A 26,661-nucleotide genomic window follows, 5' to 3' on the forward strand; every position below is an offset into this window, starting at 1 on the left:
TAATTCCTGATCTTTCAATTAGACAAATTGCTTTCATACCAGGAGAGCTGAACTCTGCACCTGTCACTCTCCGGTGTAGTAAAGCAGGCACACACACTTGTAGCAAATATGATGAGCATCAAGCACCTGTAATGATTAGTGGAAACACGACTGCGCTGTATCGCAGAAAACAATCCGTTTGAAAGATGAGCTTCTGATTCGTGTCTGTGCATACAGAGGATACATTTTGCAGTAGTGCAAATGTTGCCTGATAAAACAGTGTCGCAAAAAATGAAGTGCCACTCTGCATCAGCCTTTTTAGTAAAATGAAGCCGTTTTGGGGAATATTCACTTTCTTAGATGAAAAGACAACGACAGCAGCCGACTAGTTCATAGATTATTTTAGATTAAATGAATTTGGCATAAAGACTAGAAAAAGGTAAACATTTTCTGTCCAAATGTAAGAAAGTGTCCCTACCAGCACCTTTAATGCTCACTAAATCACATACTCTTTATGTCATTTACTGCATTAAGTGCAAAATTGACAGGTTATTTTTTATTTTATGTGGCGTGCTATTTTTAGATTTATTTTTTTGGGGCTAGGTGCAATAACTTCCTTAATTTTTAAATTTCAGTTTTTTTGTATAAATTAAAAAAATATATATAATGTGCTTATTAGTGAGATGCAGAGGTGATATGTTTGTTGTTGTTGTTCAGCCTAGCAGTTTTCCAGAATTCAGTTTTTATGGTGAGCTAACTAGCTGCTGGTAACAGACAGAAGTGGCAGTGCCGCCATCTTTCTTATCTAAAGCAAACTCTGTCTTCATATTTACAAAAAAAAAAAAAAAATCCATGTTAGACCCCGAAGTTGACCATCGGGTTAACCTTTTATCAGTCTGTTCATGAAAGTCCTCCACTGTTTATTCATCCACATTGTGAATTTGCCTTATAATGTGTTAACATCACGCTCACGTAGGTGGTGGCTGAAATAACATGGAAACTGTGATGATTCAACTCTGTAATAACACGAGGACTGTTCTGCAGTGATTGACGGGTAGTAAAGGGAGAGAAATTTGACCCTGAAGTCATTTGTTTCCAATCATGTGAAATGGCATCCTGCAACAGGAGAGAAGCTCGGCAGAGAGTCAGGACGTGTAAATACACTCTGCCTTCATTAGATTAACATACATGACACACACACACACACACACACACACACACACACACACACACACACACACACACACACACACACACACACACACACACACACACAACTCCGCACAAACACGCATACGTCAGTTATCTCCTAATAATAGTTGCCATACTTTTACCATGAGCACTCAGTTGTACACACACACTACACACAGCCCTCTGCCCGTGGAGCTCCATGCCCTGCAGCCTCACTCGTACTGAGCTCCGTGCGTCTCCTGTGAAGGTTTATAATGGACGCTATTTTCTCTGCAAACTCAATAAAAGCTGGTTATTTATCAGGTCAGATTATGGGACATGACTGAGCTCAGCTGTAAAGTTGAAAGTGAAACCAGCTGTGGCTGAAATTGAATTACGCTCGGTGAGTAATGTGAAAAGCAAGAGCAGTTTAACAGTTATTAAGCGCTCCTCCACTGCCCTATCGAGCAGACATTCGCCACATAGTCACAGTGAAAGTGCTCCTCTCAACGTTATTTCCCTTCTATTTTATAAACAGCTTCTGTTGCTGAGAACATCAAAACGTTCCCACTCTTCTCTTGGGATCTCTCGGCGTCAGATAGAACGATGACAGACCCGCAAGTCTCCACGGATCTGCGTTTTGCTTTGTATACGTGTGTATTCCTCGTGTGTATTCCTCGCCGTACGGCTGCACGTGTGGGTGGACGGGGGTCACTGGGGCAATGCACAGGCATGCGCTCTCTGACGAGCCCCCGTCCTCCAGGAGCAGAGGTTAGCTGAGTGGAGGACAAACAGTTTTAACATGTGGCCTGGCAGCTGGCCTGCATGTTTGTGTGTGTGTTTTGGGGTTTCCTCAGCGTGCTCCATCTGGGCCTCAAACTCATGCCATTTATCAGAGAATGTGTTAATCACCCAAACAGCTCTTGTACTCTCCCTCGCACCTCAACTCTGTTTGCAGCTTGTCTCCTTCATTTTTCTGATGCAAACTGTGAACAACTAATTACCTTTACTCAATCAGTACACTGTGTTATATTTCTGAGGGAAATATTGTACATTTTCATCCACAACATTACTATATTTATACTAAAAGGAGGCTTTGCTTTTGTAGGGTCATTTAGAGGGTTTTTAAATGTTGCATTTACCTTTAGAAGTAGATACATTTTCTCAATCCTCAAATAAAGACTTGATTTTCTTTGGACAGAAACAGTTTGATGGTATGTGCACAGCTTGTTGTGCATACGTCTGTGCTTTTACTGGTTACATTACCAGTACCACTTTTACTTCAGGCAGATGATCATGTTTTACCACGGTTAAAGTAATTGAATTACTTGTGTTGAGCTCAGTGTTTTGTCATCATTGCAGCTTTGTGTTTCAGTGCAGGGTGGCTGGAGGAGGGCTGTCAGCACTCAGCTTATGACCAACAAACACGACACACACTCTGACCCGGGCTGTCCGTCATGAGGAGACGTCTCTCCTCCTAAGAGAGAGTGTGTGTGCTAATTTCTCCCCATGTCTGATCAGCCAAAAGGGGATTCTACAGGTGTGTGTGTGTGTGTGTGTGTGTGTGTGTGTGTGTGTGTGTGTGTGTGTGTGTGTGTGTGTGTGTGTGTGTGTGTGTGTGTGTGTGTGTGTGTGTGTGTGTGTGTGTGTGTGTGTGTGTGTGTGTGTGTGTGTGAGAGAGACAGAGAGAGAGAGAGCTTCTGGCATTGGTTTTGTTTAATAGAGGCCTATAAATCAAGCCTTTTGGAACAAGAGATGTGAGATATTCTTTTTCTCTTTGCCCCTATCTCTGACAGAGGGATAGATCGCTCTTACCTCTTTTTGCTTCCTGTGTATGACAGGTTATCACTCCTGGGACAGATACAGAAAGAGGAGAGAATAAGAAAAGAGGTGGAGGGTGATTGAATGAGAGTGATGCTCCGTGGCTGATGTATCGGATGGCAGACGAGGGAATGGGTTGGAGAGAAAAAAAAATGATTTAGCGCCGGCCTGTACTATCCTCTCCTCTTATCCCTACCTCGTTGCTTTCATGTCTCTACCAAGGGTCGACCCGCCTGCTGCCCCAGATGGTGCTGTCTGTCTGGGCTGCCCTCTACAGGATGTGCCCCTCTCACCCCCACAACTACAGACCCATACTCGCTTAATTGATTTCAGGGGGGAAGGCCCTATTTCTCTTCTGTTTCATACACACACACACACACACACACACACACACACACACACACACACACACACACACACACACACACACACACACACACACACACACACACACACACAGAGAGACAGACAGCTTGCCAACAGCTAGTTCCCTCAGTGCACACACACACTTACACGCGGCTGGCGCTGTGCGCTGTCAACGCTAATTCAATTTGAGACGCGGGAGTGTGACTAACAGCAGACCTGCAGAGTGTTTTACCATATGCACCACACACACTCCTAACAGATCACTCCTCGCACACACTGCTCTGTCATATCCACTGGTGTTAAACTAATGTAACTCCACATGTTTAATTCCTGTTGGTTGTTCTCATCTCTTCCTGTTTCCGTCATTGTCATTAGACAGTCACCTTGTCAACAACTATTAGCACCTTTTTAACCCCTTCGTCCTAACCCAGGATTAACAGCTGAGTGAGACATACTTTAGTTTCAGCATGTTAACTCTGTGATCATTTTATGAAAGCTAGTAGGTCCCAGAAAGACAGTAAATATAGTGTTGAGTGATTCAGCAAGGGTTATTTCTCATTGCAATTGCATTTATTTTATGGGCCTACATTTTCTCAAGAAATATAGCTAGACATCACGTTTCACTACAGCAACACTTTAACAGTTCAACAATAGTTCACTATTTTTGAAGTAGCACACAATATGTGCATAAAGTATAGAAAAACATTCTACAAACAAGAAATGAAATGGATTTCAGAAGGAGACTGAGTGTGTCTGAGACACTGTAGTGCTTTGAGCTAAATACTAACATCCAAATGCTAGCAGCTATCAAAGACTGTATATAAAAGGGTGGCTACAGTTTAAATTTTTTTTTTTTTTTAAACCTTTTTCCCTATTTTAGTTTAGCTTGTTAGCCTGGTAACATTGGCTAATTAGCACCAAACACAAAACACAAGGGGAGCTGGTAGGAAGGATATTAACTTAGTGGGCATTTGCACAAAAATAAGCATGTTGGGTAAGTTCAAATTTGGGCTTAATAATTGACGCCAACATAAAAGACAAAATACAGAAAAGGAAAATGAATGAAATTGTGTTACAGTTCTGAAGCAGATGGGCTAAAGTTTAGCCCGAGGCAACATTTCCCTGCGGGGTGATGAATTATAATGTAAAATACAAATAAAGGAAGCATTTATTTGCATTTGTACTGTGTTGACACAAAGACTGGCAGACAGCGTACCGATAAAGAGTAAAAGACGAGGCTGCACGTCCTCGTTCACGGGTTGTTTCACCGTAAGAGATATCAGGGGTGAGGCGAGGGTTAAGTTGAGGGGGGTTAACAGGGTAAGGAGAGGGGTGGTGGGATCAGGTGTGTGTCTGTGTGTGACAGGGGTTGTGAGGGTGCGAGCAGGAGATTGGTTAAATCTTTATGAAGCGTGCTCAGGGATCGACAGGGCCAGCTGTATCGGGGCGTGTGTGTATGTCTGTGGAGGAGACAGTAAAACTGATTAAAAGCAGCGTTAACACATCTGACAGGATACAATGGTCAAGAGGTGAGTGGAAACTGGGGGAAGCCTTGGTCTGGAACGATTAGACACACACACACACACACACACACACACACACACACACACACACACACACACACACACACACACACACACACACACACACACACACACACACACACACACACACACACACACACACACACACACACACACACACACAGAGAGAGCAGTGGCAGCAGATGGAGACTCGGGAAAGCCCTGGGCAGCAGCGATTGGTCACACATGCCCATCGATATCCGAGTAGAACCAATCAGCTCGGCTTCCTGTGTTTGACCTGACCCTTCACGGCTGATAATTGAATTTTTCAAATGGGAAGCTGAGAGTTGGATGGAAGACAAGCAGTGCAGAGGAGGAAAAAGAGCCTTTGCTACCTCACTGTATAAAACTTTTCCATTTAAATAGTTAATGACACTTTTTACTGCACTCACAACTTGAGTGTAAAAAGTGGGGATCAAAGGTCAATTCTTCAAACAATGCTTAACGACACCACAAATGATATGAACAACAAAAATATGTTCGTGAAATCGTGTGATATATATAAAAAATTCCAGAAGTTTGTTCATTTGATTTCTTTTTTATAATTTGATTCTTTCTCATTATAATAAGATAAAGATTTTTATGACACTTTAGTTTAAATAAATACATTTGGTGACACAATACACAGCAGACCATGATCTCTTTAAAATGTCTTAATAGTTTTGTAGGTCGCAGTCATTTGGGACTAGCTGTAGGGAAAATTTTATTTTCTGCTCAATATGTGCTCACAAACATATCTATTATTTTATTATTTCATTATTTCATTAATCAATTACCAGTTAAACTTTGAAACATCAAAAAAATAGTGATAAAATGCCAAAAAGTCCAAAACTAAGATATTCAGATTACAATTATATTAGCTGGAACCAGACATTGCTTTTATTAAGTTTTCCAAATTTGACTGTAAATTACTGAAACAATAAACTGATTAGAGTCAGTTGTCAATTATTTCTCTGCAATCTAACGTATTTAATCAAATAATTATTATTATTTCAGCTCTAAGTGCAAATAAATATACATTTTCTGATACATATTTTTCTATATAACTATGATTTTCATAAAAGTTTGACTGTGTGCTATGGAAATATGGGAAACTTTCTGGTTTCTCTCTATTTTCAGAAAAGTTCCATATTAAATAGTTCCAGGAGACTTCTTGGAGATTATTCGGAACTTTTTCAGAAGTTATGAACCCATAAATTCATGTTACCTCAAATTGCATTCTCAAGATAAAAGTTTGGGATTTAGCTTTAATGTTTCTTTCCCTACTAAACCCCAACTCATAAGTGTCTGAACATACCGTTTCATATCCTGTGTGTGTTTCACATGGAGGTCCAACCTATCCCTCTTAATGTAATTAGAGCTTTTCCACTGAGCCAGCGTGTGCAGCTCGGAGCAGAAGCAGACTGGCCGGCCACGGGGACAGGACCACCGGCCCACCGGCCCACCGGCCCACCGGATCCCGGCCTGTCAGCAAGTACCACTCCTCAAGGAACCGGGACAAAGGGGTGATGACGGCGCTGGAGGGGAGAGCGACTAGGTATCAACACCTGACACACACACACAGACACAAACACAGGTTTCCCCCACAGCGTTACTCACACAGGAGCCATCGCCTGCACATCTGGTGGAAGCATCCCTGCACATGTTTGGATGCAACACAGCAGAGAGAAAAATAGGCCATGACAGACTCCCCCAGCTTTAATCATGTTGAAAGAGAAGAAGTCGCCAGTGAAGGTTAAAAATATTGTAAAAGAATGTATCAAACGGATTTCGTGGCTCTTACAGCAAAGACACATGGAATTTTAATTTCAGATGATTTAACTGGAGGCAGAAATGACTGACAGCTGTTGGATCGCTGGGGTCAGCACGAAAAGGAACAACCGAGGACTTAAAGAAGCGTGTGCGTGCTCCAACACACTGCAGACATCGTACTCATCAAAGCGTCCGGTAATAGGCAAAAAATAGAGACTTGTGTCAGTCTGGGGGCAGTGATGATGATTGTGGATGTAGTTAAGTGTGTGCTGATGATGATTGGGAAGGACACAAAAAGGGTCAGAGGTGGCCGAGTGTCACTCCGGAGAACTCCCATCAGCTACACGGCTCCCAGTGTGTTCATGTATAGAAATATGTGTGTGCTTGGCGGCACCTGTAATGGCTCCCAGCTGAGATGTGCATCCCCCCCGGGACACGCTGAACTGTGCGTGTGTGTGTGTGTGTGTGTGTGTGTGTGTGTGTGTGTGTGTGTGTGTGTGTGTGTGTGTGTGTGTGTGTGTGTGTGTGTGTGTGTGTGTGTGTGTGTGTGTGTGTGCGTGTGCGTGTGTGCGTGTGTAATGAGGCCCTGGCATGCGAGCTGCAGAAGACCGCTTCCTCTACAGGTGACACCTTTGACCTCTCATCTGTTCTCTGTTGGAGGAGAGACTAGCGGAGGGGGTCAAATGAAAAGTGGAGGGACAGACAGGCGTGTAGCGAGGTGCATACTTCAACCAACTGCAAAATTACATGGAAAAAGTCTCACAAACACGAATTATAAACTCTTTTAATGGCTTTCTGTCTGTGCATACAAGTGTGTGGTGAGGCCTGAAAGTGGTTACTGCTACGCGAAGAAAGTCAATAATATTCCAGCCATCGCCAAAGAATACTCAATACTAATCAAAATCAAATAAATTGAATAAAATAACTAAATTACAATAATACTTTGGGTAAAATATATACAAAAAATAATAAATAACTTTGTGTTCCAACAGTGCAGCCAAAACTGGAAGCATAACAGAGATACCACAAGTCTCCGCATCCTCAGTCATGCAGGAACGACAACACAGTTAGCATGGCATGCCCTTATCAATATCCAGTCAGTCAGTATATAAATAAATAATTACACAAATAAATAAATACATAAATATATTGTTCTTTGCATTTTATATATTCTGCAAAACCAGTTTGGACTGAGGTATTAGCTGCACACAATACACAATTAGTCTGTAAATAAACACATCAGCAGTTGTAGTGTCGTATTGCTGAGCTTCTAAATAATAAAGAGTTAAATCAACATTATTAAGTAGCGATGCAGTTAGAAGCAGGACTGCTAACGTGATTTTTTTTCAGCCCTTTTCTGCTGCGACAAGTTTCCTTGTGTTTCTCTCACGAAAACAAACCCAGAGCACAGAGGGGACGCAGCTTTGCGGGCACATTTTCTTTTTGCACCTTAAAAAAAAAAAAAAAAAAAAAAAAAGTATTTCCCTCTTTTCCCTCCCTGTGTCTCCTCTCTTCTTTTCTCCTCAGCGTCACTATGACACTTGGTCTCGCAGCCTGGACAGCCTCTGAGAGAGCTCGTCCTGGGTGACAACAGAAAAGACAAGAAAGGTGGATGAATGAAGGGGATGTCCAACCGAAAGTAGAATTAGAATAGAAGGATTTGGTCTCTTCGTCAGCAGTGTTGGGAAGGTTATTTTTTTAAAATGCAATAAGTTACAGATTAGCAGTTAGCCTGTTAATAATATATTATGTATATTTTAAACTGGGCAATACAATCCTAAAAATAAATTTAAACTCAGCAGTGTAAACCTCACAACAGGACTCGGCACTGATTACTGTCAAACATGGAGTCAGAGTTCTTCAATATAAACTGAACTAAAGACTGAAATGTTTTGATTTGAAAGCACTCGACTCATCACAATGAGACATTATTTATCAATTCAAACACACTGTCAAATGAATGGAGCCCGTCAGGATGAAGACAGAAGACATTCCTGTGCAGCAAAAAGATGCAAAGCAACTAAATGAATATTATATTCTACATACAAGCTTTTTACAAAACAAATATTTATTTGGATGTAACTCATTTGTAATCACCAACATTTTAAAAAGTAACTGTAATTTAATGAAATACTTTTTCTCATTACAGGTATGTTTATTTTGTAATTTAAACACAACATTATGTAAGTAGTTACTCCCCATCACTGAAAGGATAGTCCAGACAGTATATGAATATTTTTTTTGTCCTGATGATCAAAATATACACAAAAGAATAATTAAATCTATGATATGAGTGAGCTTACAAAACATCTGCGTTTCAAAACTCCACAGACTTCCTTCTTTCAATAAAGGATTACTGACTAAAATCATAGAAAATCCTTCCCGGATTAGTAAATGTCTGAAGTCTGATTACAAAAAAAAAGGCATTTGTTGGTGAAGGAGCTCTTGAAACCGTCAGAATCTACAAACTGTACATAAATCAAGCTGACCTCGGCTACTCTTCCACAGTAAAAATGTTAAGGAGACACTTTTCAGCTGTTCAGGAGGTGAGTCAGTCAACCATGACTTTAAAGTTGGTGTGGGCGATACATGTTCATGTGAGACGCTAAAGATAATGGGCCGATTCTGTTCTGGGATGTAAAACACCTGACAGTGTGATTGCACAATGATAAGAGTGTGTGTGTTACCTGCTCTGTTGATGCCACAGACGAAGCCAGTGAGGCAATTTGGCCTGGAGGAAGCTCCAGGTTCAGATCCAACCTAAAAAAACAAATGAAGGGAAGACACGAAGTAGTTTCATCAAAACTCGTGTTCATCTCAACAGAAGAATAACAACACTCTGAGCTCACAAGCAGCTTATTTAAAATCCAATTATCAATGTTAATGGCCTTTTTGTAATAAAAGGCAGTCTGGTAAACAGTTACAGAGATGCGATCCTCGGTTTTAAATGAAAGTAAATCAAATAAAGATTAAATATAATCTCTTTTTAAGTGCCTATTTTATCTTTCTATTTCAACAAGTATGGCACAGCATGTTTTTTTTGTGTACTATAATAATGATTTTGTTGTCATTATTGTTATTTATCTTACCCTGCTTCATCAGCCATCTCATGCAGCAGCATATCCACTTCACTCTAGGGACACCACCAGCAAATATGGATTAAAGACAATATATTTTGAGGGCTTTTTAAAATGATTACTCAAGCAACAAGCAGAAAAAAAAAACACCGGCGTTTCTCCTGATTGGGAGAAAATGCTGTTTGTTACCTGAGGTGTTGTCAGAGTTGTAGTGTTGCCCATCGTGTCTTCCATCTGAGCTGTCTGCACGTCGAGGGTCTCAAATTGATTTTCAAACTTGTCCATCAATGCAGAGATCTGTGCAGAAAAACATATACGAACAATCCTTAATGGACATATTTTGTTTAAAAATTGTTTATATGTCGCGCAGTGTGTACGGATTAACTTTTTACCTTCTCTAAATTCATGCTTTTCAGCGTAGCATCCATAGACTTGACCACCCCCGACATGGATTTGGATACCTGAATAAAAAGAACATGACTTAAAGTGTTAAGGCTGCTGTGGTCTTCTCACTGTTTACTGTTTTAATCTGCTCTGATCCAGAAAGCAGCATCAGTGAGATGGCTGTTGACGTGACACAGTTTAAAGTGCTGTATCCTGATCTCTCCACTAGGTGTCACTTTTTAACAAGACACTTTGTCATGACTACCTCTCATCGTAGAAGCTTTCCTAATAGTTTAAGGATGATGCTGATTAAGAAGGAAACTTGTCAAAACCAACCCACCGTTAGCTGAAGTAACTATGTTAAATGGGTTTATTATTAATGCCATGGCTTAAATGTTTCATCAGACAGCGAGCAACATACACCAGTGCTGAGATGTACAATCTCACATTCTGCTCCCATTTTCACAAACATTATTGAGTTCTGATCTATGAAACGATGCCTTTCCTTCAGTAAACTTTGAATTAAAGCACTTTCGAAGAGGCTGTCACTCTCCAAAGAGAAGGAAGGTAACAGCATGAGGTCTGAGGAACATCTAATGACATGATGTAATTGGTGTCTTTTTGTTTGCCTGTATGTTTGCCAGTTTTGCTGACTCTGAAGTGGTTTCACTCTGTGGGTCTTCTTCTGAAATAAGATGTTGTTTTTAACATGAACACATGCACAGTAACGTTTGTGGTAAACAAGCAACCCCAAATCTAATACGATTTTTGTATTACCATTGTGTGTACGATAATGGAATTTTGTTCAGATAAAATGTAGAAGTACATTACAATAAACACGATACATTAGAGATAATTCTTGTAAACACTCCCAAGAGTGAAAGAGAAAGTTTACAAGATGGCTGTGAGACCAACTAGGTTTGGAGGCAGTGTAAACGACAACAAACTGTGAAGATGGACAGGATGAGGTACGAGAATATGAGAGGGACAGCTCAGGTTTGGAGGCAAAGTGAGAGACGTGAGATTGAAATTATTTGGACAAGTGCGTAGGAGGGATGCTGGGTATATATCGGCAGAGGGACGCTGAAGATGGAGCTGCCAGGCAAGAGGAAAAGAGGAAAGTCCAAGAGGAATTTATGGATGCGGTGAGGGTGCGACAGAAGAAAATGCAGCGTTACAGGAACAGATGGAAACGGATGTACTGTGGAGGGAACAGCCAAATCTATGTGAATATGAATGTAAAGAGTTTTCACGTGTTCATATCAGTATAACCACTGACAGGTAAAATGTGATTTCTACATCTATAACAGGGAATACAGGGAGTCATTCTGTGATGTTTACACAGGAGTTAACTGGGTTAACTGACTGCTCGGTCTGCCGTTTTAGAAATTACAGCGATGGACCCTGACCATGCAGTGCAATGACCCCCACGATGAATCCATCTGTGGACCTTTGATGCTCTTTTCCTGTCCACATTTCCATTCATGTTTCTGATATCATAATCAAATTCGGACAAATAATGGCCAAAACATTAAATCAAAAGAAGTTCCACTGTTGAGCAGCTGGTGATATAATGTGTAAACTGCAATTAAGATAGGAAACCTGATGATGACCTATCACAGGGTTTCTGGGGGGCTTTGGTGCTGAGGTAGCAGTGGGGGTGGTGAACGTTACTTGACTAAAAACTGTACATTTACATGTAATTTTGGACAAACTGTCTGGCATAAAAAATAATAATCACCAAACACTGGTAAAAGAAAGCTAATAGTGAATCTATAGTGGCTAAGGTGCTGTGAAAAAACACTTGGGTGCTGCACCTAAAGGCTTCATAACTGTAGGGAAACTCCTGTGTCATCTTTATGATTAGACAGACAGACAGACAGACAGACAGACAGACAGACAGATAGATAGATAGATAGATAGATAGATAGATAGATAGATAGATAGATAGATAGATAGATAGATAGATAGATACTTTATTAATCCCACAAGGGGACATTTTTTCAACAAGGGGAAATGAATGGATGTGTGATTGCTGTAAAAAGGTTAAGTGTGTTTTTCACTTTTTTACATAACGCTGGAAAGCAAATCAAGCTTTCTACAAACCAGTAACCTGCAATCCTGACCTGGTTCATAGTGACAGCAGTCTGGACCCTCGAAGCCACAGCATCCACGCGGGCGCTCATCCTCAGGAAGTTGATGGACTGATGCTTCTGACGGATGCCGTTCTCTGCATGGATCCTGGCTGCCTCCATATTGCCTTTCTGGATAGCCTGAAAAACAGAGAAGCACATACACATACAGTACAGACTGCAGCGAACCTTTCTGCTGTCGAATAGATCTAATATTCAACAAGCCCAACCTGCTTCACTTTGTTTTTTTCTGCCTTTTCCTCTTTGTCACATTTCTTCGAGTTGCGTTGCAGCTCCTTGGCAGCAAACTTGAGGTTGAACAAGTGTTCTGCAAAACTGGTCAAGGGCTGATTTATGTTCATATTCGTTATGTATTCAAATCATACTGAATAAATACTGATGCACCAGCTAATTTAACCCAAGGCAGTGCAGTGTTTTCAAAACTAGTAAAAATGTAACCTGTCCTCGTGTTTCCTTGATCACACAGTGACTGGGCAGAAGTTACCAGCATGGTGAGCTGGTGACACCACGACGAGCTGCAGCTGCTGCCAGGCAAACGTAACTACCGCAGAGGACGTTCAACTACTCGTGAAAGGATACTCTCCATGTTGTTGAAGGTCTCTTTCCGAGGAAATACTCAGTTTGTTTATGTACAAATACAAAGTAGCATCCAGCCACTCGCTTATTTCCTCAGTTTGTTTTGATTTTTCGTGGCTGTATTCGCCAATGTAGTGACGCAAGAGGCTACCCTTGTGCGTACTTCCGCCTTTGCTCCGAAGAGTTACAGCGTCACATTTCTCTTGCTGTCAAAATCACTGTAAATGTGAAATAGCCTGTCCGTTTTCCATTCGGAAAAAGCTGTTTATTTATTTATTTATTAAGGCGTCGAAACGACGGTGGTAAAGTGGAGAAAATCGGTCTTTCTCACACCACGCATGCGCAGAACAGCAGCGTTGGCGGCAGTGCTCACCATTCACTGATTTCCTTCATCATTTGGGTGATTTTGGATTACACGTCCCGTCTGCCGGGTAATATATGATATCATATCCCACTGTAGCCATACAGGGTCATATGTGGACTGTTTTGTTTTCCCTATTGGTTAATGAGCGCCATTATTACGGTGTAACGTGGTCTGGGCCTACACACTGAGACTGGAAAACGACGCGTGAATGATCTCACCTGGTGTTTTTCTTTGATTCCGCTCGCTGACGCTGCTGGCTCCCTTTCATCGTCGTCACGCACGCGGTCACGATCTAAGCACGGCGTGCTCGCGCCTTCTACGTCACGACCGTTCGAGAAGTGGACAGGCGCGCGTGTCCAAAGCAGACAAGTTCCATCCAGGCTAAAAATAGTTTGTACCCGGTACCGGTGGGTTGTGGTACACGTCTGGTGACGTCATTTGTGCCTTTTATTGTGCGTGAAGGAGTAAAGTGACCTTTCCTACAGAGCCACGCGGTGTTTGCCTGAACGCTTTCTCTGATGTTTCTTTCACTTTATTTGAGATATATTAGGCTATGCAACATCTGTAACCGTTTGTTGTTGTTGTTGTTGTTGTTGTTGTTGTTTTGCAGAGTTTAGAGAAGGGGAGGCTGGTCTGAGTTACAGACACGATCACACGGAGAATTTCAGGATAGTTTGGTGTTGAAGAGATGAAACAAGAAATTGCAACATGAGGTGGAAAAGGATGATCGGTTATCCAGAAAGAAAAAGGTCCCCGTGTGTGTGTGTGTGTGTGTGTGTGTGTGTGTGTGTGTGTGTGTGTGTGTGTGTGTGTGTGTGTGTGTGTGTGTGTGTGTGTGCACGAAGAGGTTTTTTTTTTTTTTGGGGGGGGGGGGGGGTTAACAGCTGGGTCAGGGGGAGGGAGCATCACGGATGACTCATACTGTCTCTGCTGACACTGTATGGACACATCGCACCGGATATCACGATATATGCGTGAGGGAGAGGAAAGAGCACGAGACGTGTTTTCAAACAAATGTTCTCTAAAACCATCACGCAGGTCAACAAGCTGTGTGTCAGCAGAGTCCTCTGTGGTCCTCAACAGACAGCCCAGCCACGGGGGGGGGGGACAGGGGACATCTGAGGCGACGTGGTGGCAGTTAAAGCCACGACCAAACCCACCAGAGCAGACGGAATGACTTTCCGAGTTTCAAGACGTCCTTCATGCAGCTCAGGTCTTGGATTTTGCTCCAGTTCTAAACTTTTATTTGTCTCACCATGGGACTGTCACACAAACCCGAATTATCCCTGACACTTGTTCCCACCGAGACAACTCGCAACTCCACCATCATTGTTGTGAGGACACACACGCGCGCGCGCGCGCACACACACACACGCACACGCACACTCCCCAGTCATAACTGAATGACGGCAGGTCGCTATGGAAACTGCGTTACGCTCCGGGCGGCCGGAGGAGAAAACAAGAGCGCGAGGACTCGCTTCATTCTTCATTTCAGCACCACGCGCCTCCTGGACAGCGCCCGAATGAACTCGCGCACAGCTTGTAGCATTGTATGCTCTGTAAGTCGGGACGGAGGCGCATCAGCACCGAGTCTAACCGGAGTGGGACTTCAAAAGAAAAACAAACCCACGCACAAGACACGCAAACTCTCCGGACCTGCAAGCTCGGTGGATACTCGAGGTTGAATTCCGCTGAAATCCGAGGAGCCAGTCGCTCCCCCAAATGCCACAGCAACAGGTAAGACCCTTAAGGTCTGGGAAGTTGTTTTTTGTTTGTTTGTTTTGTTTTTTAATCCTGGTACTCAGAAGTACTGCTGCCCTTTTATCCTGCCAGAAACTTAAATGCGGTTTATTGCCTCCAGCGGGCACCTGAGGTGTAAGTAAGTGCGTGATGTGGTGATTAGAGTGAAAACCAGCAGGACTCTGGATCGTTTCCAGGAAATTCTGGACAGTAAAACTGTACAAGAGCCCGAGGTGACATCCAGCTGGCGGTTACTAACTAGGAAAACTTCCCTTATTTTTCAGAATGTCCTGATCAATTTATACAGTAGCATTTAGGAAACAAAATAGGCTATGTAGACTTAGTTTATTTCTGCTCACTAGATATTGCAATTACATTTTGCATGCCAACATAAGAAATGAATTGGGATAAGGATATACTGTACATATAAGTATGCTGTATAATAATAATAATAATAATAAAAAAGTCAGGGACACAAAGAGCTGCTCTATATCTACAGTTTTTTTGTTTTACATACACAACAGAATTGTTTGTTTTCCTGTCTTTCACTTCACCGATTTTAGACCCAGGACAGCAAAATGCAGTTTACAGGACATTATTGTTTGTGCTTGTTTTTCATGTAGTCCAGCGTATGGGAGAGCCTCTGATTTGTTGGCTTTTCAGTGGCCATAGATTATGTGCGAGCTGAGCCGATACGCCTGGATGAGTCACTCAGGCTGCAAGTTTGCAGAAGAGTGCGAAAGGGGAGGGGGAGATACAGGGGCCAGCTGGAAAACAGTCCCGCAGTGCCTCTCTGCCTCCACTACATATTGTTTCACTGCGATCCGTGTCAACATCTGGAGCTGTATTTAACGCCTCTGGATGTATGATTGTTTTGCAACGTGAAGTTCACCTTGTTAAAGTGGGACACGGGCAGATGCCTCATCCACAACTGTCTTTTAGGAACTCTGTGTTCTCAGACTCAACTTCTTTTATTTTCTGGTAAGCATACTCCGTTGTATTTTTTTTCAGCAGATGTAAGGTTGCCCTTTGTAGTTGTACATATGCTATAGAGCGTAGTGCTGCTTTGTTGAAATGCGTGCAACAAGGATTAGAAGATTCCTCCAATAGATTGTTGTTGTTTCAGACTGTAGCCCTCTGATGTCTGAAAAACTGATACCAGAAAGCATCCCATTACCGCTCATTAGTATCCCCATGTTTTGCCTGCTAGTATTGACAAATCATAGCAATCAGCAGCATTCAGCCGCAGCACTGAGTGACAACTATTGATTAAAGCAAACAATAGATCATAATGGGCTGCTATGAACCACAGTTGCACACTCAAACATGAGCACTCACTCCCTGAAACACTTTGACGGGTGCCCACAATCACACATCACATTACAAAGACTCTTTGGAAGGACTTGGTTCGGCAAATATTGTGTTGCTTATTGAAAAATGTGTCTAGTTAGTAGAGATTAATTGATGCAGAGGTTGTGTGTGTGTGTGTGTGTGTGTGTGTGTGTGTGTGTGTGTGTGTGTGTGTGTGTGTGTGTGTGTGTGTGTGTGTGTGTGTGTGTGTGTGTGTGTGTGTGTGTGTGTGTGTAACTGCCAGGAGGACTGCACATGTGAAAGCCAAACAAAAAATAATTGGCCGATATTAAATTCCACTTTGCTCCAATTTGTGTTATAGTTTTCAGTGGCTTTACATAAAAGCTTGTGTGCTCTGCCATGAATGTGTGAAAGAGTTATTGTTTGTACACACATCATGTGCTGCACACACGGACACAAAAACAGATGTGTGTCTTTAATTAGTGACGTTGGTGTGATTAATGCAGTCTGGTGGTGATGACTCATTCAGCTTAACCCTTGCTCCTCTGGTGGAAACAATCAATAAACAAAGATTTAACTTGTCCTTACATGTCTTATTATTATTATTATAATTATTATTATCACCTTACAACATCATTGAGTATAAGTACATTTTTCATTGTTTTCTATAATGTTTTAAAAAGAACTCAACTGGATCCTGATCCAGGTATTGTGTCTTACTGAGTGTAAAACTGAAACTACTGAGTGACAAATTTATGTGGTATCAGTTGTTTGTTTTTTCAAATACTAGAATGAGTTTCAGACTTCACAGTCAAACCCTTTCCCACAATTTGTTGTGATTTGGTTGAGCAGTGGAAAAATATTTATGCAAAGAACATCTATGTGGTTCGGTCCATGTGTCAGCTTGTCAACACAGCAGTTACATTAGCATTGTGGAAAAGCTGTCAGCCAAGCTGTGACTTGCAGACAGCAGACTGGCAGGGAGTGTTCATATGAGTGTGACTGAGTGCTAAGTGTGTGTGTGTGTGTGTGTGTGTGTGTGTGTGTGTGTGTGTGTGTGTGTGTGTGTGTGTGTGTGTGTGTGTGTGTGTGTGTGTGTGTGTGTGTGTGTGTGTGTGTGTGTGTGTGTGTGAGAGAGAGAAACGGAGAGAGCAAGAGAGTTAAAGACATAGCACATTTTGTTGAGGAGTTGTGATAAACTCATTGTCCTCCTCCTTCCCTCCCTTCAGAGCAGCAGCATGTCTGAAAGGAAATCCAGTCAGCGGTTTCACAGCCTGAATGCCGAGCAGGTGGAGGTTCTCCATCAGGTTCTTTCGGAGGTGGTTCCAATCCACGGCCGCGGAAACTTTCCCACGCTGGAGCTGCGTCCTCGCGACATCATCATAGCTGTGCGGGCAAGGCTGCAGAAGCAGGGCATCACAGTCAGAGATGTGCGGCTGAACGGCTCCACAGCCAGCCACGTCCTCGTCCGAGACAACGGTACGAGCTACAAGGACTTGGACATCATCTTTGGAGTGGAGCTGCCCAGTCAAGAGGAGTTCCAGGTGCGATTACTGTTCTTCTAAGTCACTTCATTGTTATAAGAGTTGAACATTGGGATTCAGTTTCCTGCATTGACCAGCCTTCATATATTATCCTTAAGCACATCACTCAATATGTACTGTCTCTGGTGGGTTGTAGTATTGATCCTTCTATATTGATCATATTATTTCCATTCTAACCATCATTTAATTGCACAAAGTTTAACAGTAAGGCTGAATCAATACTGCTGGTTTGAATATCTTTACTGCATTATGCAGTAAACTAAACGACAAAAGCGTCACAATATTCACTTTAATCGTACGAGCAAAATTGCGCTCAGATTGCAGTCATTAGTTGTAGCTGTCATGTTGTTGACCTCTTGTCCTCCCAGGTGATCAAAGAGTCCGTGCTGGGCTGCTTGCTGGACTGCCTGCCCGCCGGGGTCAACAGGGAGCGGATCAGCAGCGCCACAATGAAGGAGGCCTACGTCCAGAAAATGGTCAAAGTCTTCAATGAACACGACCGCTGGAGCCTCATCTCCCTCTCCAACAACAGCGGCAAAAACCTGGAGCTCAAGTTTGTGAGCACGCTGAGGCGGCAGTTTGAGTTCAGCGTCGACTCCTTTCAGATCATTCTGGACCGTCTCCTGGAGTCCTACATCCAGCAGGACTCACAGCACAAAGTGAACACTGTTGATGTTAAGGACCAGCCTGCGGAGAGTCAGACCGCTGCTCCAGAAACAGAGAAGTCCACAGGTAGAATCTTAGAAGGGGCTCAGATCAGCCGGACACAACAGAGAGACGAGGTGCATGAAAAGGAGTCTCAGACAGAATTCTCACAACAAACCAAACATTCAAACCAGACGAAACACTCCACACTGGAAAAGGACAGCAAAGAGAAAACACCTGCAGAGCTGAAAGAAGTGTCAGAGCAAAGAGGAAGCCTGAGTGAGACAGACCAGACATCTCTAAACAGTTTGTCAGAAAAGAAAGAAACCTCCGAGAAGGCTGAACCACCAGCTCAGACTGAACTCAGACACGAGTCAGAGCTCTTGGCCGAAACTAAATGCTCAACAAAGGTAGAACAGTTAGAGCAAACGAAGAAGTGCGACGACCAACAGCTAGCACATTCAAACCACGAGGAACTCTCTGTTCAGAAAGAACTGGCAAACCACGCGAAACCCCCTGATGATCAGGAGGAACTCACAGAGCAGATGGGGCAGTCGGAGACGCCAAAAACCACAAACGAAACCCAAGCAGAGTGTCGAAAGCCGGCAGAAGAACTTCACAGCACGGAGCAAACGGATAAAACAAACTTATCTAAGTGTTTCAGAGAGGATCAGAGAAGCAACGAGGAAGATAAAACTCAACACGTGTCCGCTCCAGATATTAGCACATCTTCACATGCAAAGATAGAGACGCAGTCAGACGATGAAAGGGAATCAGAAGCTGAGAGCAGTGAGGAGACGCAAGCAGAGAGGAAAAATGACACGGAGACGGCGGAAATCACAGACGAGATTTTACCATCAGCAGCAGAACATGTAGGAGACACACAGGGTATCGATCGCTCCTGCTCCACCTCTTCCACTCTTCCACTTTGCGACACGCAGCCAGCTGGCACACAGGATACACCGGAGATTCACAGCACACAGCACACAGAGAACTCAGAAAATACACCGGACACACTTGATGGCCTCAACCCTCCAGATACTCAGGATATCTCACCTGCACCGCCCAGCCTTGTTTCCGACAAAAAGACCTCCTCTCCTCCCTCTTGTAAGGCCTCGGAGAGACTGTCTCACATGGTGGTGCTCAAACACTCGTCTCCCAAACCCCCTCGGAGGATGTGCAGGAAGGTTACGCCCAATCCTTACCCCAGCCCGGTCTCTGAAAGCGAGTTAGATCCAAACCCTGAATCTGAGACGGCCTTTATCCCAAAGCAAATGGCTCCCGGTGCCCCCCCAACAACTACCCCACCGACCAGTCCTGTGAAAACTAATTCTGGGCCTGAACCCGATCCTTCCAATGACCTGCCCTCAAACCTGGACCTTACCTCAGTTCCTGACCCAGCCCCTGATATTATCTCCACCTCTGATGTGGATCCTATGTCTGATTTACCTCAAGACCCATCATCCCCTCAGCCAATCACAGAGGACTCAAGTGAAACAATGCAGAGCCTAAAAGAGGCCCCAACGACAGAAGTGTCTTCTGATGAGCAAGGCCAGTCTAACCTTAACCCCCCCGAAGAAACAGTCTCTGGACCCAAACAGTCAGAGCCTCTGGACTCTGTCGTCTCACACGTGGACACGTCCAGCTCCGACACCCAAGAGACTGAGCATACCTCAGACGCTGAGCTCGGTGACGAAGCTGAAACCAGAACCGAGCGACAGACCAAAAAGATGGACGTGAATCAGCTGAACGTCAGTCCACCAGAGACCACACGTACTTCACTCGCCTCCTCCCACTGTGTCACCCCTCCTGTTGCCTGTCTCACCCCTCCCATGCTCAGTCTCCCCACTCCCTGTTTAACTCCCTCACCCCCCAGCCTCAGCCCTCCCCCATGTCTGACCCCTCCATCTCACTGCCTGTCATCTACAATGCTGAGCACCATTAGCTCCGCTACCAGTTTTAGCTCTCCGCCCTTAAGTTTCAGCCCGACCTCGTCCTGCCTCAGCTCACCTCCTTACCTCACCCCACCTATGCTCAGCCTGAACCCGTCTCCACTCTGTCTCACCCCCCCTTCCCCCTGCCTCAGCCCTCCCCTCCTCTGCCTCACTCCGCCGGTGGAGTCGGAGGACCTTGTACCTCAGGTATCTTCAGACATGGAGCCTTTGATACTGAACACTGAGAGCGATGAACAGATTAAAGAGTCCTCCCCTCAGCCAGGAATTCCTCTCTTACAGTTGGAGGATAAAGAGGAACACGATTACATCTCATCGTTGCCTCCGGTTGCTGAGCCCGTCTCTTTTCCAATCACCATCCCTAGCGCCACCTCACATGTGCGGCCTCCCGCTCAGTCTAGAGCCTCAGGGGAATCTGCCCCTCCAAAAGCCGTTGAGGCATCCAACTCTGTGCCTGAGAACAAAGAGGCCCCTAAGGAAACCACAGACATGTCTGAACAGTGCGACGCTCCTCAGGTATGTGGCTCGGTCCCCACCGTGGAAGTCCTGGCGGAGAGCATGTACGGTGACTTTGAGGCGGCCATGGACCACCTGCGCTACCGCCTGATCGCAACCAGGAACCCTGAGGAGATCCGAGGTGGTGGCTTGTTGAAATACAGCAACCTGTTGGTCAGAGACTACCGACCAGCCAGCGAGACTCAGATAAAGACACTCGAACGCTACATGTGCTCGCGCTTTTTCATCGATTTCCCTGACGTGCAGGAGCAGCAGAGGAAGATCCTGTCCTACTTGAAGAACCACTTCATCGGCGAGGAGAGAAGCAAGTACCAGTACCTGATGACGCTGCGTCGCGTGGTCGATGACAGCACAGTGTGTCTGATGGGACACGAGAGGCGTCAGACACTGAACATGATCACGGTGCTGGCACTGAAGGTTCTGGGAGAGCAGAACATTATTCCCAACACAGACCATGTGACGTGCTTCTACCAGCCTGCCCCTTACCTTGCTGAGCACAGTTCCCCGTATCTGGCAGAACCCAGCTACTGCAGCTATTACATACCCCAGGGGGGATCGACTCTGCTCTACCAACCTTACCCCTTACACCTGCACCCGCAGACTGGACTAGTCTAACACAACATACACGTACTCACACAAAACACACAACTGAGCAAGGGGATGGTGCTGGCCATGAAGAAAGAGCGGGAGAATGGAAATAAATCCAGGCACGAACTGTTCGGTCTATAATAGACCTGTGGGGTGGGATTGAGTGGGTTTTTTCAGTAAACTCCCCGAGTACTCTGTAAGGTTCTAACATGATTATATGTAATTATCTGGGATTTGTGGGAAAATAATCATTCTTCCGATATTGTTAAAATTCCAGAAAATGCTGTATGCACTGCATGAGTCACAGGCCTTTGGTCTCCCTGGGAAACCAACAGTGCTGTTGACATTCACGTGCGCGCGCACACACACACACACACACACGTAAACACACTTCCAGGTTCTTAAATTCTTGTACACCCTTTTCATGTTCTTACTGTGTTGTTTTAATGGGTTTGTTCAGAGTGTGGACCTTGCCTGTGGTTGATATTGTGCATGGATACATTAGGACTGTTCTCTCACTGCCAAATACTGTGTGACTACTATGCTTCTTAAACAGTTTAATGTAACTTTGTTATTCATTTACTGAAGGGCGGTGTGCGGCAAAAGTCTACCAGTGTGTACAGTATTTTCATCAAAACACACAGGCATGCACAACACATACAAGCAAACTTGTTTATACTGTATGCACACAAAGTTAGTCAATGCATGAGTAGCTAAATAGATCACATCCTAAAGTCAAAACAAAGGCTTTTAATTTGTTAAAAATTGATCTATTTTTGCAAGACTTTCCAAGATAATACTCAGTGGTAAACAGACTGGTTAGTTCCTACAGAAAATGCCAACAACAATGCCTTTGGAATAGACTGTACAGTGTATTGATTACAGTATATTGTGTGTGAATACAATACATTGTTTTCAGGTAAAATTGTGTTAAGATGTTGTGCTTGATTCCTTTCCCTTGTGGAGTCCTTTCTGTAATCATGTGAAGTATTGTGTCATCTAGTGTTCATTTATCCAATGCTAAAGTTTACTCTATGGAGGTGGTCAGGTTATAACCATCTTTGGGTCATCATCTCTAAACGTGGCGGATGCAGATCTGTCTGAAGTGATGTAATTACATTTCAGCTCATACGACCTCTCTGAGTGTGAACCGACATGAAACAAGTTCAGATCCACCTCAAACCTGTTTCAATCTAAGTTCAAAGCAACAGCAACTCTGACCAAAGATGGTTCGGTAGGGAAATCAAGTGCCTCAATGTGAGACATCATTGGCATGTCTTTATCTCACTGCACTGGGGGTGTTAATGGGGTGGGCTGGGGCTGGGTTGGGTGTGTGTTCAGTTGTTGACCCCTGTTATTGCTGCCCATTTTGACGTCTTCTTTAATGTAGTCCTTTGTTGTAGTTTATTCATGTACATTTTGATAAAATAAAGTGGAAACTCAACAAAACTTCAGATGTGAGAGAATTTCTTTTTCAAAGCAGCTGCCTTGATTTTAAAGAGAAAAAGTACACCAATATCACTTTTCTTGCCTTTTTTGCATTCCCCCCCCCTCTCCCGCCACACACACACACACCCCGAAATGACATGCTGGACAGCCGACGTGTCCTCCCCATGATTGCGCTCTGCAATGATCCACTTAAGCGTGACCGTCAAATCACGATGGTGCCCAGGAGAGCGACCCAAAGCTGTGAAATTCTGTCTGTGTGAGGCCTCTTATCGCAAATCACCTGTCCTTCAGATGTGTTTGGACCCAGATGACGCACGGTCTGCGCAACACAGCAGGCTCAACAATGTGTAAATGTGAGGAGAATATGGTTGTGAGGTGTGAGACTGCAAAGGGAGAAAGGAGAGGAGGAGGGCAAAGTGTGTGTGCTGCAGTTGGGAATATACATGCAGAGGCTGCATCAGGTGGTCCTTTTCTCCGCGCAGTAATTGAGGAGACCTATAGTGTAATGAATCAATAGGGCTCCTTCCTTATTCCCTCATTGTCTCTATCGTTTCCTCCCACTCCACTCCACTGACAGGTCATGGACACAAGGGAAGATGGTATGTCTCTCTGCAGCGCGAGGTCGTATCGCCATGGACGCACCTCCTATTTACACATACTATGGGCTTGCACTGATGTGCGCAAGGTTGCATGCATGTGGTTCTGTGGGAGAGAAAGAGAGCATGTGATCTAATAGGGTCTATATCAGTGTCTCACAGACCTCTGAGCCACTCTTGTCCACTCGGGGTTTCCATAGAGACACAGACAGGGAGCACTGTGGGCGCAGAGAGCATGACGGAAGACAGGGAAGACCCACACACCAAACGAGGGGGAGAGAGATGAAAACAAGCAAAAAGAAAAAAGGAGGTGGGCGAAATGAACACGAGAAAGATAGTGGACAGAGAGATGGATGGAGGAGAAAATAGAGTTGAGGAGGAGACAGAAAATGTGTGAGTGAGTGTGTGTGGAGAGGGTGGAGTTATAGATAAAGCCAGGAAAGAGGAGCGGGAGCAGGGGAGTTGATGGGGAGAGCGTGGGAGGTTGTCAGGCCTTCTGTCACAAGGGAGTCACTGTGAGGTGGCTGCAGTGACGGCAGCAGTGATGTCAGAGCAGGAGCAGACACACACATGTGCGAGCGCATGCACATACACACAGCTGCATGCACATCAATTTTCCTAATGGCCTGCCCACCCGTCCACCCTCAACAAACATGTTCAAACTCACTGAGACAAAAAGAGAACATCACCCACACATCTGCCTCTCTCTCTCTCTCCGTCTCTCACGTGCTGACACATTTGATTTGACTATCTTCTAACTATCATTTTATAATCACCATGCAGGTTTGACAGATTTAAAAAGGCAAGAAGGCTTTCTGTTTTGCTCACTTTTCCTAATCTGCTCATACCTCAGAGTAAAAATAGGAATAGCTTGTGGGCACATGCAGCCTCTGCAGTCAAAATGAAAACAAAAGCAGCAAGTCGGGGTGAGCAGAGGCTTAACGGATGAAACATGTTGCTCTGTCAGAGGTGTGAAGTGAGATCATTATGGCTGCCGACCAATTTATTCCCTATCCTCCCTTGATTATATTCCCCAAATTAATTTCCCCGTAACTTCCTGTTGATTACCAGGGCCTTTAAAGTCTCATGTGACATCTCTGTTTATTGAAATGGGACAGTAAACATTCCACAAATATGTCATTATAAAATGTTTACTGGTTTATAGGCACAATCAATAATCATTTGTGAGACTTTTATGCTCCTTTGTACACAACATTTATTTTTCTGTTACTGATGAGCACCAGGCAATAAAATGGATGCATAGTATTCACCATTCATAATTTATTTTTCATTCACTACACCCCCTCACCCCCGCCTCCTTTAACCCCTACTACCCACATCCTCTACTCTTCTCCTCACCCCCTACCCACTGTGTGCCTCCCACCCACCTGCTTCCTTGACTGCTATGACTCAGTCCTCTTCCAGCTGAGGATATATCAGGATAAAAACCTTGATGAAAAAACAGCCATGAAAAGCATTTTACTCAAAAGAAATAGAGCAATTGGCAAAGAAAAGTGGCTGCTTCATCCTTAGTTCTAATGCTACCCACCACACCCACACAGCCTTCCCCCTCATCACAAATACACACACACACACACACACACACACACACACACACACACACACACACACACACACACACACACACACACACACACACACACACACACACACACACACATGCCGCCCCCACATTGAAATTGATGCAGTCTCACTTTATCCGCTAATTCATCCTTAAAAGCAAAATTGGGGAGGCAGTGAGGAGTGTTTCAAAAATAGTTTTTCATTTCTCTAGATAGAAGTGTGTGTCGTCACGACTCTGTGACATGGATGGATGATTTCTTAAAGGCGAACTTGCCAGAAACACGCCTTACATGGGGCCTGAATCAGAAAACCTTGAGGAATCAAAACTGTCCATCACATTACTTCGTTATTCAGCGTCAAACCCATCTGTGCTATTTTCCTGCTTAAATTGTACCACCATCACTTTAACTCCTCTTGCATCAATCCAAATTGTGCTCTGATGCAGAATATAGTGGGAGACAATGATGTTTCCTGAATAGTGTCTGCGACTCCTGCCTGTCTGTCCGTCTCTCAGGTATCAGATCTATTCAGGAACCTGTGGGTCACTGAGACCTTACTTTGCTAATTATGCAAACTAAATGCAGCATAATGGATCATAAGATTAGCCATGTGATGAAGGCACCCGCTTACATAAGAGGTGATCAATCAGGCGGACAGAAAGACAGATTTACAACAAAGTGAAGAGAACAATTTACTGAGAACGGCAGCACAGCTGTACATGCAGCTAGCTGCTGTAAGTTTACTCATTATTTTACTTCACACAGCAGCCCATGTGCCACTGTGTGGTTGGAAATATATATCTTCTGCAGTAAGTTGCCTTAAAATGAAGTACAAGTTAAAGGGAAACACTTTCAATTTTGCATATAAATGTCAGTTTATAAATCACAAGAAATGACATTGAAAATAAAAATCCTAAACAAAAACAAAAAAACCCTCAGGATTTCACTGGGATGTCATCAGGGTTATAACTGAAGGTGTGCAGTCTGAAAGAAGTTCATGTTTACCTTGAAGAAAGGATCTAATCAAAGATTGTATCAATTCTATTGAGATCTCGTGATTTCCAAGCTTTTGATTTTGACAATTTTTGTCACGTTCCTTTTTTACCCTTCGGCCTCAGGTGATCCTGCATGTGTCTGCCCTGTTGTGAAAATGTTTAGATTGCCCTTCTCAGACGGTTAACTGAGTCTATCCAAACTGCTGGAAAGTAACTAAAAGTACATTCACATAAAGTGCTGCAGATAAATACAATTTTGAAGTACTTGTGCTGTACTTGAGCATTGCTAGTTGCTGGTTACTACTAAGATAAAGATCTTACTGAGAAAACAAACAAACAACTTGTGACCTTTGATTAAAAAAAGGTCGTGTCTACTCTGTATTTCTTGTCTTGTTTCAGAAGCCGCTCAGCTGTTCCACCAGAGACATATTCCCCTTCTGACCTTCTCACATGGTTTTATTAAAATCTGCATACAGAACTTTTGTCTCTCCTTAAGATTAATTTCGGAAAAACATCA

At 43.7% G+C, this 26,661-nt stretch overlaps 2 protein-coding genes across 3 annotated transcripts; one reads left to right on the plus strand and one right to left on the minus strand.

The window, feature by feature from the left end:
• Positions 1-7,438: 7,438 nt before the first annotated feature.
• LOC138619960 (charged multivesicular body protein 1b-like) lies at positions 7,439-12,979 on the minus strand. Of its 2 annotated transcripts, XM_069696799.1 has the most exons (8): positions 12,865-12,979; positions 12,495-12,592; positions 12,259-12,405; positions 10,141-10,209; positions 9,938-10,045; positions 9,761-9,804; positions 9,359-9,431; positions 7,439-8,251 (listed from the first exon to the last, which is right to left on the minus strand). In XM_069696799.1, exons 1-8 carry the CDS (start codon positions 12,869-12,871, stop codon positions 8,204-8,206), a joined length of 594 nt encoding a protein of 197 aa, XP_069552900.1. In that variant the 5' UTR covers positions 12,872-12,979; the 3' UTR covers positions 7,439-8,203. The 2 variants fall into 2 exon arrangements, with proteins under 2 accessions (XP_069552900.1, XP_069552899.1); XM_069696798.1 differs by having other exon boundaries at positions 12,495-12,979.
• A 1,555-nt stretch (positions 12,980-14,534) lies between these two features.
• Positions 14,535-22,931, plus strand: LOC138619959 (mucin-5AC-like). The gene is made up of 3 exons (XM_069696797.1): positions 14,535-14,962; positions 17,506-17,820; positions 18,189-22,931. Exons 1-3 carry the CDS (start codon positions 14,948-14,950, stop codon positions 21,546-21,548), a joined length of 3,690 nt encoding a protein of 1,229 aa, XP_069552898.1. The 5' UTR covers positions 14,535-14,947; the 3' UTR covers positions 21,549-22,931.
• Positions 22,932-26,661: the final 3,730 nt, after the last annotated feature.

Source organism: Brachyistius frenatus, unplaced genomic scaffold (genome assembly GCF_029030835.1).
Source record: "Brachyistius frenatus isolate BFR_SWC_R1_liver_20210118 unplaced genomic scaffold, ASM2903083v1 Contig_22, whole genome shotgun sequence".
Lineage (NCBI taxonomy): Eukaryota > Metazoa > Chordata > Actinopteri > Embiotocidae > Brachyistius > Brachyistius frenatus.